This window comes from Nycticebus coucang, chromosome 3, assembly GCF_027406575.1.
Source record: "Nycticebus coucang isolate mNycCou1 chromosome 3, mNycCou1.pri, whole genome shotgun sequence".
In the NCBI taxonomy this organism is placed as follows: Eukaryota; Metazoa; Chordata; class Mammalia; order Primates; family Lorisidae; genus Nycticebus; species Nycticebus coucang.
Genome location: NC_069782.1, coordinates 29071149 through 29087055, shown reverse-complemented (window position 1 = coordinate 29087055; position 15907 = coordinate 29071149). Strand labels below are relative to the sequence as shown.

Sequence of the window (15907 nt, the reverse complement as noted above, 5' to 3'; positions counted from 1 at the left end):
GACAATACTCTTGAAATAGACATTGACTAATACCTGATTCAAGACAGTACTCTTGAAATAGACATTGACTAATACCTAAGACCATGGGAAGATACATTTAAGGTGCCAAAAGAAGTGAACTGCCAATAATATTCTACTGAGCAAAGTTTATTCTTAAAGACTGAAAGAGAACAGAAGGCTTTTTACAATGGATAATTGTATTTACTGTCATCAAGCCAATAATAAAAGAAATTCTGAAAGGGCATTATTTAGGGAGATATAAAATGATCCCAGAGGGAAACTTAGAGATGAAGTAAGAAATAAATGTATATATCATATATATGGCACATAATATAAAATATTTAAACATATTTGAAGATATTATACACGCATATAGTATATATAATACATAAATACATATTTTGCATATTATACAATGTGCTTTGTATTACACATATATTATTTTGTATTTTATATATATATCTTTGTATATCTTTTATACTTTCTATTAGCAGTAAGTTTAGGTTTATGACTGGGACTGAGAATGAACATCAGGGCTTCTGTTATAAAGAAAGGTTAATACTCAGACCAGCAATTTGGTAAGGCTAAACTCTATTATGACCCAAGTGGGAATCTTGCTGAAGTTTTCAAAATAGTACGAGTTTTACTAAAATTTGGCATTTAAATATTCAAGTTCAAATAACTATTTTTTTTTTAAGTACTTATCCCATTCTTCTGGCTCACTGTTAGGTAGTACATTACTCATATTTATTCCAGAATAATCTTTTAAAAATGCAAATCTAACCACGGTAAATTTTCAAAAAAATAAAAATAAAAAAAAGGCCTGTCTATAAAAAAAAATAATAAATAATAATTAAAAAAAAAAGTTTTGAGGAGAATGCAGAGATACTGGAACCCCCGTGCATTATTGGTGGGAATATAAAAGGACCCAGCCACTATGAAACTCAATATGGCAGTTCAAAGAATTAAAAACAGAATTACCACGAGTCAGAAATTTTACTTCTGGGTAAAAGAATTTTAAAAGCAAGATTTCAAAGACATATTTGTACACCGATGTTCTGAGTACTATTTTATTCACGATAGCCAAAAGAAAGAAGCAACCCAAGTGTCCATCAGCAGATGAATGAATAATATGGTATATATGTATAATGAAATATTATTTGGCTTAAAAAGAAAATTCTAAAATAAGCTACTATATGGTTGAGTGAAAGTCTCAAAAAGAAAAATACTTCATGATTGTGTTTCCATGAAGCTCCTTTAGTCAAAATTATAGAGGACAAAGTAGAATGGTGGTGGTCAGGAGCTAGGGAAGGAAGGATTAAGAAGTTTATAAGTAAAGAGTTTCAGTTTTACAAGAGGGAAAGAGTTCTAGAGAGTGGTTAGCACAATAATGTGAATGTAATTAACACTAAAAAACAAAAGTACAGAGTAAGTCACATTGTACTGAGCCAATACATACTCTAATATACCTAATATTAAAATTTAAGATACATAAAATCAATTCACCACTACCTAAAGCTTTAAAATGCTCACCTCATTTTTTTGAGTTAATTCATTAATTGAACTTTTAAGTTTCTGGAGTTCCTGTACATACACAGCAACTTCCTGAGGACCTTTGGCAAGTTCACTCTTCAGCTGGGTTATCGTGGCCTTAAAAAAAGAGAAGAAAATTAGAGCAAACTAAATAAAGAAAAGCAATAGAAGTTTACAAAGGTTTCAACATTACACAGATTTTTGTTATTCTTGCTGTTGTTAACCTGAAATAATCCCTGGAACTTTTATGCTACCACCCTTATTGTTACCACATATCTTTGGGGACTTAAAACCACTTTTTGAAATTTATCCAAAATATCTAACTTCATTTATTTAATAATACAGGAAATGAAAAACTGACATCCTATGTTATACATCTGAAGCATTAAACTACAAACCTGAATTTATTGGCTTTGAAACTATAATTTTCCTGAATTGAAAAATGACAATGTAAATTATGTCTACATTTTCTCCCAGCTTCTATGGTTTAAAAATTTCCTTTTACTTTAAGATATGTATATACAAATATGCAACACAGATTTTTTCATATTGGTTAAATCACCTTTCTGATTGTAATAAAAATGTTATTTGTTCAAAGAAGTTACCAAACTGGTTATATATAATTTCATTAAGCTAGATCACTTTATGATCAGATAGTAGGTAGACATGAATTTGCTTTAGCCTATTTTTCCTTTCTTTCTGATTTTTATAGTTCAACAAACTTCCAGCCAATGCTTTAGTGCATTTTAAAATTTTTAAAAAATGTGAAATTAATGTTTATTATTAAAACAATCTTTGACCATTTTAAAAATAAAATAGGAGAAAGACAATTAAACAAAAATCTTGGAAATATAAACTTCCTTTATGTGAAAGTTCAACCATTCTAAAGAAAGACTAAGTATTGCTTTTACAGGTACTGTTTCCTGCAAATGACACTGACAAAATAATTTTCTATTTCTAATATTGCTTATGGGTTTACTTTTTACATTCCTAAAGTTACAATTTTCCCATTGTCTATATTCCTTATTTATTACTAAATAAGGTTCATAATATGAGACAAATTATTAAGAAAAAATTTTCTTAATAAATGCATCAATGGTTATACATATATTACAAATAAGTACTTTGACCTTCAAGTGCAAAATGTAATTAATGTGACAATAAGGCCATTGCTTAATAGATCTTTTCTACTCCTTTTTTGGAAATCTTCTAGTGTAGAACTTATTTTTTTAAGGGATTTTCAGTGGTGGCATATGGTCATCCATTTACGGTGACTTTGGTTTTTTATTTTTGGAAACCACCAAGTTTGTAAATAAGGTAAGTGATTCAAGTTCATGATCAAACACATAGACTTATATTATTTCAATAACCACATGTTCATAAAGTTAGTTTTGTAAGTGTGTTTCAAACTGGTTTAAAATCAATTAAAATAAGTTTCAAAAATGTTTTTAGTCTGTTTTATGTCTGAGATATATGTATGGCCTGACCTTTGAAGGAAAACATTCATTTAAATATACCAATTCTGACATAACGAAAGCCAATCTATAATACTACTGTATAGTTCCACCTTACATGTTTCAATATCGTATATAACTGACACATTGAAAGATATATAATCTTGTATACTTCAAAGAAGAAAATGTTCAGATATTCATGTATTTTCCACTATGTTCAAGTTAAAGACATACCCTAATACTATTGTCTTAAAGTGATCATGTGAAATGATCACGTGATCATTTGAAATGGATATATGTATTGGAAATTTATCTCAAATTACTATTTCCAGCAATTTTCAGTGTCAGAATTTTATTAACAGGATTACAGATTTTTAGTTTACTTTTTTTTATTTTTGACACAGGGTCTCACTCTGCCACCCAGTCTGGTGTGCAGTGATATAACCATAACTCACTGCAGCCTTGAACTTCTAGGCTGGGGTGATCCTCCCGCCTCAGCCTCCCAAGAACCCAGGACTATAAGTAGCTAGGAGTAGAAGTGTATGACATCATGTCTAACTGATTTTTTTATTTTTTGTAAAGACAGGGTCTTGTTATGTTGCCCAGGCTGTTCTCAAACTCCAAGCCTCAAGCAATCCTCCCACATCAGCCTCCCAAACTGCTAGGATTACAGGTCTGAACCACAGCCAGATTGTAGATGTTAAGAGAAACCTTAGGAAAGGCTGGGTGCGGAGGCTCACACCTGCAATCCTAGCACGAAGGCAGGTGTATTGCCTGAGCTCACAGGTTTGAGACCCGCTTGAGCCAGAGCGAGACCTCATCTCTAAAAATAGCCGGGTGTTATAGTGAGCACCTATAGTCCCAGCTACTTAGGAGACTGAGGCAAGAGAAATCACTTGAGCCCAAGAGTTTAAGTTTACTGTGAGCTATGACGCCACTGCACTCTACCAAGGATGACAAAGTGAGACTCTGTCTCAAAAAAAAAAAAAAAAAAAAAAAGAAACCTTAGGAAAAACTTGACTTTCTTAATACTATATTTTATTCATATAACATAATTGCCAACTTATCACAAAAGAAAATAAATTATCACATTTAAATCCCTACTTGTAAATATCCTACCACAGGATTCTGTACAAGTTTCTCATACATAATAAAAATAAATAATAGTATATTAAAACACAAAATATGTGTGTATTTTAAGTCATACAATTTCATACTGAAGTTTATAAAATGAAATAAAGTATAATGTCTGTCTAGCATCTACCTTGCTAATAAATTCCAACATGTAGATTACATAAAATCAGAAAAATGTAAAGTGAATATATTCCAAAAATATCTTGTCCTTTTTATAGCTTTTAAATATTCCCTTTTAAATGAGCTTATAAGTTCAGCACCTAAAAACCTGGACATTAGGCATACCATTTACATTCTGTACACTAAATTCAGGTATTTTGAAAAACTAAAATGTTTATGAAAATAGGTGAAAACAATGGAAATTTTAAAATTTACTCAAGAAGACAACAAAGAAAGAAGTGGGAAGTGTATACACCAAAAGATAGATGTTAGTTATGATGGGGGGGGGCGATGAATAATATAAGGCTTGCCCTTTCCTACTGCTCATTATAAATCATTTTAATTTTTACAATGATCGTATATTATGTTTATATTTAGGTAAAAACAAAGATAAAAGACAGCAATTTCAAAGGGAAAAAATAAATGCACTCCCTCTTCAGACACCACTTAAAGGTAAAATTAGAAAACAGAAAGATCTCCACCCTTGAGCCTTCACTTCCCTCGCTGTTTAACAGGCCATGCTCATGTGTGGCTGGGATGTTAGCGCTTCCTGAAACCTCTCCCTGCACATCACCCTGTTTCTCACCCAATTCACTTTTCTCACACATATTCTCCTTGAGGCCATCTTGCCTGACCAGTTAGCCTAAAATCACTCTAGTCATTCCCAGTCCCCTTCTGCCCACAGCCGGCTTTCTTCTTCTTCCCTGACTTTGATCATGATTTGGTGTACTTACACAGACTGTTGCTAGACTCCGACTAAGGAATACAGGCCTACGAGAGCAGGCACTCTGTCTTCTCAGTATTGTATTCCCTGCACCTAAAATACTTCCTGACACTTAGTAGGCCCTTAAAAAAAAATCTTGTTACAGGAATGAGTAACAATACTTCCAAAGAGTATAATGATATTTATTCCCCCCAAAAAAGTATATTATATCTTATAAAATAGTTTGTATTTCCTTGTTTTTTTTAAATATTATTGAATTCAAGATTGAATTTTTATTAAAAAAAAACTTCAAATTACAAAATAATTAAAGAACAGTATTTCAAGCAAACATCCTGCTGGTGCTTAAGAATTATAAGAATTGTTTTAATATTTCACTATTATTAGTAAATATTTAAAAGTGGCTGAAAATTTGCTTGATTAACAAAATAAAAACAAGCACATCTTTGAAGTTCTGTGATTGCCTTAAAACACAAAACTGCCATGACACTAGAGGTGGTATACTGAAAGCATTATGAATATGAAAAAGTCTTCTAAAACAACTTTACCTCAAATTTAAGCATCTCCATGAGAAAGCAGAAAAAAAAAATAACAAAATGATGGATGAAAGGTGGAAGACTGACAAAGGTACACATTAGCACACAATAAAAATATCCAAATATACCTACAAATCTAGTCTCTTAACTTAGCATACTCTTAGAAGATATTTAAATACTTTTGAATAGCTCGACATGCCTGTAAGTCATACTAATTCTATACCTATAGAAACATTTTACTCTTAAAACTGGGATTCAAATTAGCTCATTTAGAATACAAATAAAATACTTTAATCTTCTGTTAAAGATACCAAATATAAGTTGATTACAACTTTGACACTTTTAATAATGTAGATTTTTAGAAATAATAATTTTTTTTTTTTTTTTTGAGACAGAGTCTCATTATGTTGCCCTTGGTAGTGTGCGTGGCATCACAGCTCTCAGCAACCTCAAACTCTTGGGATTAAGCCATCCTCTTGCCTCAGCTTCCCAAGTAGCTGGGACTATAGGCGCCCACCACAACATCTGGCTACTTTTTTGTTATAGTTGTCATTGTTGTTTAGCAGGCCCAGGCAGGCTTCAAACCTGCCAGTTCCGGTACATGTGGCCAGCACCTTAACCACCGAGCTACAGGCATCAAGCCAAAAATAATAATTTTTTTTTTTTTTTGGAGACAGAGTCTCACACTACAGTGCCCTTGGTAGAGTGCCGTGGCATCAGAGCTCATAGCAACCTCAAACCCTTGGGCTTAAGAATTCTCTTGCCTCAGCCTCCCAAGAAGCTGGAACTACAGGCACCTGCCACAATGTCCCACTATTTTTTGTTGTTGCAGTTGTCATTGTTGTTTAGCTAGCCCAGGCTGGGTTCAAACCCGCCAGCTTTGTTGTATGTGGCTGGCGCCATAACCACTGCGCAACAGGCACCAAGCCCAGAAATAATAATTTTTAATAAAACCCCAACTTCCACTCTATAAAACAGCCAATTATTTATAATGTCCTTTCAAATGTTTTAGAATGGAATATTTTCTACATGCCTTCAAAAATATCTAAGAGAAAAGTCGATGAATTCATAAGGTATATTAATAATCTATACCAGGCGCCGTAATTTCAGTTCCAACTAGAAATACCAGTGAAATAAGTTGTTTATTTACATTTACTTTAATTAAAAAATAGATTTGAAACTTCTAACTCCTTTTTATGTTTTATTTCTGATGCCAATATTTAGATTCAGTAAAAGTAGCATATCTATAATAAAAATATTTCTAGAAAGCCCTTTAAATGACATAATACCCTAACACACTTAATTGACAATAACTAGAATTACGTTTTAATAAATTAATAAAATACACTGTATATTGAAGTGAGCATAAGCTAAAGAACAAATGGAGTTATAAACAAATAAATGGGATGAAGTATTTAGTAATTTTTTTCATATGGAAATGATATGAGACACAACTCAAAAGTATTTTAAGTTATTACCCAATACAAATATTATCACATATAAGAGGTTAAAGTTGAAAATATGCTAACAATAAGCATTAGGAAAAGATTAACAGAACAAATTTATTTATAAGGCAATCAACAGACCACCTAAAATAGGAGATAACATAATATAGAAGGAGAAACACAGTCTTTGGATAAGATCCGGGTTTAAAACATAGCTTTTGTATTAGGTGCATGGCCTTGAACAAGTGATTTTACCTCATTGAGCCTCAGATGCCTCATATGTAAAGCATACTTAATATTTAATTTACAAGGTTATAAGAAACAAATGAGACCACATACTTAAAGTGCTTAGCATAGTATTCGAAACCTAATGGTGCTCAAAAAATGACTTTGTTTATAATAATGTTATTCTGACTCTTATGCTACCATTTCCTAAAGGTAATGTATTTCAACATAGCCTGAGGTCTCATTTACCACTATGATATGTAAATAAATATGTAATATTAATAGATATTATTAATGAACTATGTAGGGAACACAATATTATCCTTGTTTACTAAAAATATAAAGAAATATTATATCATCTATTCAGTTACTCAGCAAGAGTGAATCTCTTTCTAAATTTATTTCAAAATGCTTAAAAGATAAATTTTTACAAAGACTTGAAGGTAATAAGTAAAGAATTGATTTCTAAGCCATTTGCTTTTATTCCCAGAAACAAATTTTCTAGAAAAGAATAATCATCATTTCCTATAATTAGCCTTGTGTACAGGAGGACAATGGAAGGAGACACTAAACTCTTTCACCTCAAATCTTTTATAACTGTAGTCATAACTTTATCTTAAATTATCTCCTCTCATTACATATAAAGATATTTTAAACTATAACAAAAATACAAATTTATAAAACATCTCCCAATTACTTAAAATAATTCTTAAATAAAAACTATTTAGAAATATTTTCTCATTACTAAGTTACATTATGTTCCCACATATATTTTTTCAAATGCAAGAGATTATATCAATGACTGTTATTATTCTATTTATTTAACAAGTATATGTATAACTCTAGAACTCTCAAAGGGAAAAGGTCAGAGTGGATCGTACTTTGAAACACAAAAGTTCTAAAACTGTCATTATTTTGGTTCAACTTTGGGTATCATATTACATTTATTTTTAAATTTTAAATAACATTCTTTAATCAAAAGAGAGTACAATTTTTTTAATTTGAGAAATACCAGCAGATTTAATCAAAAGTAGTTCTTACTAAAATAAAGAAATAAATGCTTAGGTTCACTCACATTCAGGTGCTTCTACTTTATAAAATTTGAATGGAACTTTTCTTCATGTGACTTCTTTGATTCAAACTCTACATGATTCTACATTAGTACTTATGGATTAATCACTGCCTTTGCTGACTAGCAATACCACCAGAACAGGAGTTTTGGCTTTAGTATGTACATGAAACTGTTTAAGAAGTAGTTAAAAGTTAAGTGTTAAGGGTTAAGTGGTATTGAGCTACACTGTCACTTTTGGGAAATATGCACCTAAAGATCACAAATTTTAGAGTGACGTATTAAGCATCATAAGGACTCACATGTATACACATGTTAAACCCAGAAATTTTCACCATTCTCTCATTGATAAGATATAGGAGAAAAAAAAGTAAGAATGAATTAGATATGGGTGACCCATACTCATATCCCATAGCTTGGTCACATGTTACTATTTATGAATAAAATGACTTTTAGATCATCAATTAAAGAACTCCAAGAAAGAGATGCAAATTGAAACATCACTATCTCTTTTTAAACTGAAAATATGAAAAACAGATGTCTATTTCACATAAGGAAGCTTAAAGATCGCAAATAATAGTGGTCACAAAAAGTATCTTCTATAATACAGTAAAAAGTTGGCACTTTCAGCAAACATATTTATATCTTAGAGCTTGTCGCATGCTAACATAATTATATAAGAAATTTATAGGCTAAAGACATATCGCATGAAAACTGTAAGGGAACGAAGTACAAGGAACTGAGAATGTTTATCCTGGCTTAAAAAAAAAAACAACTCAGGGTAAATATGAACAGTCTTCAAATATCTCTTGTGGAAAGTGGAAAAATTTGTTCCATTTAATTCCTAAGGAAAGAACTAGAACCAGTGCATATAAATTATAAGGAAATAAACGTCAACTCAAGAGAATAGCTGACTGGTAAAGAAATATGCACATTCAATACCATCTACCAAGGGTTGTGATCATTTAATCAGGGTGGCTTCAAGGGAGAGTCTTGATGAAATATCAGACTAGATAATTTTTAAAACATCTTTCAAAAAAATCTTTTGAATACATAATTCAATGTATATCAATTAGAAATAAGCTTATCAGAAAATAAGTCTTTCCTAAATGTTTTTTCTAAACAACATTAGTAATATATTGCAGAAAATAATATTCTTTTTTATTCAATTACCGTTTATCAACTAGTCTTGAGTAAATTTAAATTTAAATATCATCTCTTCACAGCATACACATTTATAAGCAAAATAATCATCTTTAAGCAAACATTCCTCTCCAAGTGTCTAGCTTTATAAAGTGAAAGTAAAACACACATCAGACCACACTGAAAATAAACTAATATTACTCAGATCAAATGCAAGAAAAATACTGTGTTGATACACCTCTTAGAAAAACCTCAAATCCTGGCTTTATCCTATCATATTCACTACACAAGATAATATTAATCACATTTAATACTGAACACACTGAACTTCATTACCTCTGAGTTAGCATTTTCTACGTGTAACTTTTTGCACTCATCTTTTAGTTTTTCAGATTCTCTCTCACGTTCCAAGGTCATGTTATCCATTAATGTTTGAACTTGGACAAGTTCTTTCTTCAGCACAGCAACATCTTCTATACCAGGTCTCTGAAGCTGTAAAACAGCACATTTTGATTAAAAATTACAGTGAAAAACTAAAATAATATATACTTTAGAATAGTTTCACTAGAAAGAAATCAAAATGAAAAAATCTTTAACATCAATTTTTGGACTTCAAACACTGAACACTGATATCTCCTCCTCCTCCTCCTTCAATAAACCACCTTCTTTTTCCACTCTGTTCTATTCAATAGGATCAACACTCCAGGTACAATCTAGTAACTTCACAATTATCTTCATTTGCTTTCTTTTCCTCCAAAACCACATCTATTGGTATAACAATGACTTGATCAATGCTACCATCCTTCTTTTTCTATCCTAGAAAACTGATAATAAAAATGAAGAAGTAGCAGATATAAATAATTATAATTAGGGTTTGCTGCAGGTCAGATGTGGTTTATTCATTTTATTTGTATATTTACTGGTGGTAAATAAAGGAAAAAAAGAAGTCAAGGACAAAGCCAAAATTACAAATCCTGGATAGAGTGTTAAAAGATAAAAGCTAGACTGGCTCGGCACCCTTGGCTCAGTGGTTAGGGCACCAGCCATATACACTGAGGCAGGCAAGTTCAAACCTATCCTGGGCTTGCTAAACAACAATGACAACTGCAACAAAAAATAGCCAGGCATTGTGGTGGGTGCTGTAGTCCCAGCTACTTGGGAGGCTGAAGCAAGAGAATCACTTAAGCCTAAGAGTCTGAGGTTGCTGTGAGCTATGACGCAACAGCACTCTACAGGGGCGACATAATGAGACTGTCTCCAAAAAAAAAGATAAAAGCCAGAAATTCAATCAGAAGTGTATGCTATAATAAAAGTAAGTGGACTTATAAACTCAAATGCAAAGAAAGATCATAATTAGAGACACAGATATGGAATGCAGACATGGAAACTACTAGAATAACAGACTATATTTATATAAAAACAAAATGTTGAGGTAGTAAGTTATGTACCATAAAATTCCATTTTTATTTTTAAAAATCACATATAGTTTATATATAGGTGGTACAATATGGAGAAAGTTTTATTTCCTCCATTTCACTCAGACTATATATTTTTTAAAAATCTTCATCAGAGCACGTATTTCATGTTTAATTTACAAAACAACTAAACTATATATCTCTCTCAATAAATGGTTCCTAAATCACCAGTTCTGTCTTCAGATCCTGAATTACAGTTGCCTCTTTTTTTAATTCTTCTGTCAGATGTGTCACTCTTTGTTCAGCACCTTCTCGAAGACTCTTTTCTTCATCATATTTTGATTTTATTTCTAATTAAAGATAGTAATATAAATATTACTTTCATGACATTAAGTCTAAGGAAAAACAGTTTTATACGTTCCTGGGTATCTATATGACATTCTAATTCAAATTCACATACCTTAAATAACCATAACTTTATACAATAAATCTATAACTCTCATTACATTAAATAAACTTAAAAATAATGGAATGTTTTTGTGTACATAAATTGCACCAAACCTTAATTTACTAATATCATTTTAGTGTACACTTAATTATATACACTATTTTACCTAAAAGCATGTAATGTTAAAAAATGTAATTGATAGCATAAGCAACTGTTAAATCTATACAATCTAATTCACTTATTTAGAATATTGCTGTTTAATCTTAAAGCATACCATAAAAAAAAAATTATCTTCTCTAAATTTCAAGTAGAATCTAGTCTTTTGAAGGGCGCACAATAAAGTAATTTGCACAGCAACTCCAATATCATTAAATTCCAAACACAAGTCTTTTGTAAATGCTTTATCACAGGAAGTATGTCTATTTCTAGGGTATATAAAGGCAAAAGGGTAACAAGACTAAATTACTGGCTAAAAATTTTGACACAATTTACCTGCAATTTCAGTAGCAAGCTGGGCAGCTTTTTGTTCAAATAAGTCTTTCATTTGCTTAATATTAAAATTTTCTGTTTGAGCTTCTTCTAATTGTTGTTCCAAAGACTGCAGTTCTGCAAAAGTGTAGCAGTTATTCAACTACATTGTTAATTACATATAGTAAGTTATTATTATTTATAATCATTATAGTAGTGACACACGGACAACAGACAACCTGAGTCTACTACTCAATTATAAGTAGAGCATTTTCACATTTCAAGAAGTAAGCACATCTGATTCAATTAAGGCATAAGTCATCATTTACAAACATATACAACAAATGAAAGGAATATTTAGAATCATCACCAAGTAATCTATGAAGATTTGTTTAAAAGTTATTTTGATTTCACATTTCAATTATTTTGCTATATCTATCAACGGACCAGAAACTAATATATTCTGATCCTCTGATAAAATCTGATATAAAGCAAGAAGAAATTAGAAATGTTAAGAACAATTAAAGATTTGAAAAAGATTAGTCAAAATATGGTCAACTCCTAATATTTCAACATAAAAAAGAAATTTCAGAGAGAAATTAATATTAACAACTAACCTTAAAATATAATAACAATTATTTATTAAACATTCCTCTAGTTAAAGATATTTAAAAGATGCTAGTTTCATCAGTTTATTTCAAAAGCTAAAGACTATCTCATTGTTAAGATAGACTTGAATTTTCCTTAAACAAGCATACTAATGTAATATTCCAAAAGTTTATTTTCTAACTTCAGATTATAGGGAACTGAAAAAACACTAAAACTTTAGCTGACTGATTAAATTATAAAGTTCACACGTACTTTCTAAACTTAGAATGCAACCATAATCATCACTGTTAACCACAAAACAAAATTCATTTAGCATGCACCAAAGGAAAAAAAAGTATGGTAAAAAACAAAATTGAAAAAATATCTCCTTTAAGTAAAGTTACCTGCTGATGAATCAGTCACCAATCCGTCAGGTTTAGCCTCCTCAATAAAAACAAAAGACATAGACAAAGACATTAAAAGGAAAAGATACTGCTGTTACAATTGCTAATGTTAAAAATCTCTGGCAGGCACATGCTAACTATCAGGTGAGCAAGAATTGGGTGAAAATTAAAGTTTGGTTCCCATTCTTTCACACCTATAAGGTACCAGTGGGCAGAATAGCACAGGGCTCTCACTTCAGTTCACTGGTTCTAAGGGTTTTTCTTTTCTTTTTTTTTTTTTTTTTTGTATAGTAATATGTATAAAATTATTATGTTTTTTACAATAGATAAGATCTTAAATTCCATAAATTCAGTAATAAATAATATGAATTATTGCAATTATAAATATAGATTCTAAAACAAATGCTTAAGTAAGCAGGCAGGATTCAGTCCAATCACTAGTTTTGAAATGATTCCAAACACTTAATGTAGTTTGCCGTGTGGATGATATATATTTTGTTATAATAAGACCTTTTGATTGTTACTTCCCTCCATTCAAGCATATGATGCCTGTAGGACCCCATATGTAAGAACTTGGAGTAAACTTCTCCTTCCATTGGGAATGTTAACGTCAGACCTTTTCATTCCCCATAAGTGAGCCACTGACCTCAACTACTAGACTTCAAAACAGATATAAACCTAGGAGTTTGACAGACACTTTGAACACTAAGACCATTGTACACCACACTGTGTCAGCTGTTTCTCCAAGGCTGACAGCTTAGGCTGTTACCAGGTCACACTCCATTAGCCCTTGAGCTTTGAAGCCATACCCACTAACACTGATATTTCCCTCTAGCAGCAAGGGATCCCTGAGATCTCCTGCTGTTTGAGATATCCTCTCTCCAAAGAAACTGCTCACAAAACAAGGTACACTTCAAACTTCAATCAGACTTTACTTTCCACAAAGGCCTGCTTTTACTAATAGAGTAACTAGACACTATTAATTTTAGAACTCATAAATGTGTATTGATAATCCCTTGTGATATTTATATTATTCTCTCCTTCTTCAAGCATTATAAATCTAAGAAAAATTTATCTTTGGCAATAAACCATGACATTTGTGAAATCACACTTTGATTATCTCCTTACTATAATTATATAAAACACCTATAATATTTGAAAATTTGCATAAGTTGTATTATGCCATTAAACTACCACTACTAAAAAATGTGTCTTTAAAAGCTTATAATTTTAATTCAGGATCATAAATTATCTTTAAAAGACGAAATAAAGAACATACTCCATAAGGTTTAATTTGTTATATGCATTAGGAACAAAATAATATACCATTTAACATTATTAAAGAATTATACACATCTGAAAGAGTTTCATAAGGCATTTCATAGTATATTGACTTTTTAATACCTGGACTTACATATATTGATTGCTAAGAATCATCAATATTTAAAAAACATTTTCCCCCAAAGGTAAATTTTCTGCTAATTTACGACTTGCACTGTGTAGAATTTATTTAAATGTATTAAATGTAAAATAGTTATCTCAAATGTAACAAACCATTTCCTCTCTGTTTTCAGGTACAGAAAATAATACAGCCTACATCTGAATATAATAATTGTTAATGGCATCTATATAAAACATGAGTAAATCAGCTATAAGTGTTTTATATTCTAAAAACCTCCCTAATGTTAACAGAATCCCCAACTACAGAAGCCAAGTAGTAATAAAACTTGGTATCTTGTTATTCATTTATTTATTTTTGTGTTTTCTAGTCCAAATGACAACTATTGGTAGAAAGATTTTTTTTAAAGCAAAAAAGACTGACTGAAAGTCATAATCTGCTAAGATAATGTACAGAGGGATCACTGATTACTGTTGAAATATTAGAACAATTACTTAAGGGCATCTATTATTATACATGATGATTTGGTAAAATTCATTATTCTTTGATTCTTCCTATAAGTTTAGTATAAACTCAATATAATTTTAGCACAAAAGTCATAATTGGTTATTTGGAAAATACATTAAACTATAAAGAGTCAAAAATACCAACAGAACCCCACTCAGAGATAACTACTTTCTCCACCACAGTTTTCCTTCTGGTTTTTTTCTATATATTATTTTCATGCCATAAAGTATATGTGTGTATATGTGTGTGTGTGTGTATGTATGTATGTATGTATATGTATGTGTGTGTATGTACTTGGACATTTTCATTCAGTTTTTTTAAAACCTAACATTGTTAATAGAGCAGTGCCAGTTTTCAAACAATCTTCACTAACATAAATAGCTAATGATATTCCTCTCCCTGCCAAATAGACATTTTAGTCATTTCTAATTTGTCACAAACACAAATACTTTGAAGAAATTCCCTACTGCTTAAACTTACATTTTTTAGCCATTTAGGTATACTGTCAAAAAATTAGATTAATATCACCAGCTGGTGGGAATGCAAGCTAATATGACCTTTTTGGAAAAAAGTTTGGAGAACACACAAGGAACTAAAAGTAGACCTATCTCAGTTTGATCCTGCAATTCCTCTACTAGATATATACCCAGATGATCAAAAATTATTTTACAACAAAGACATCTGCACCAGAATGTTTATTGCAGCCCAATTCATTATAGCCAAGACATGGAAACAGCCTAAGTGCCCATCAACCCATAAATGGATTAATAAATTGTGGTATATGTACCATGATTTGGAATATTATGAAGCCATAAAAAAGGATGGAGCCTTCACATCTTTTATGTTTACCTGGACGGAGCTGGAACATATTCTTCTTAGTAAAGTATCTCAAGAATGGGAAAAAAAGTATCCAATGTACTCAATACTACTATGAAATCAATATACAATCACCTACACATTCATATGAATGGCAAAACATAACTATAGTCCAGAAAGTAGAAGGGAAGAAGAGAGAGAGGGGAGGGGGAATTTGGGAGCAGGGAGGGTATTTGGGGGGGACCTCACCTAATATGCATGATGCAATGGTACATTTCGAAACTATTAAGAAATGACTTCATTAAACTGAAAAGCTTCTGTACAGCTAAGGAGACAATAACCAAAGCAAAGAGACAACCCACACAATGGGAAAGGATATTTGCATATTTTCAATCAGACAAAAGCTTGATAACCAGGATCTATAGAGAACTCAAATTAATCCA

At 31.1% G+C, this 15907-nt stretch overlaps 1 protein-coding gene across 4 annotated transcripts in view; it reads right to left on the bottom strand.

Annotated features, from left to right (window-relative positions):
* The window catches only part of EEA1 (early endosome antigen 1), a 178492-nt gene that overhangs the window by 86675 nt on the left and 75910 nt on the right, over window positions 1–15907 (bottom strand). For all 4 annotated transcript variants that reach the window (XM_053584482.1, XM_053584480.1, XM_053584484.1 and 1 more), the window contains 5 exons: window positions 12743–12782; window positions 11775–11888; window positions 11063–11184; window positions 9756–9911; window positions 1534–1650 (listed from right to left, as the gene is read on the bottom strand). In XM_053584482.1, coding sequence (XP_053440457.1) covers window positions 1534–1650; window positions 9756–9911; window positions 11063–11184; window positions 11775–11888; window positions 12743–12782 — 549 coding nt within the window. The remainder of the gene's footprint in view (window positions 1–1533; window positions 1651–9755; window positions 9912–11062; window positions 11185–11774; window positions 11889–12742; window positions 12783–15907) is intronic.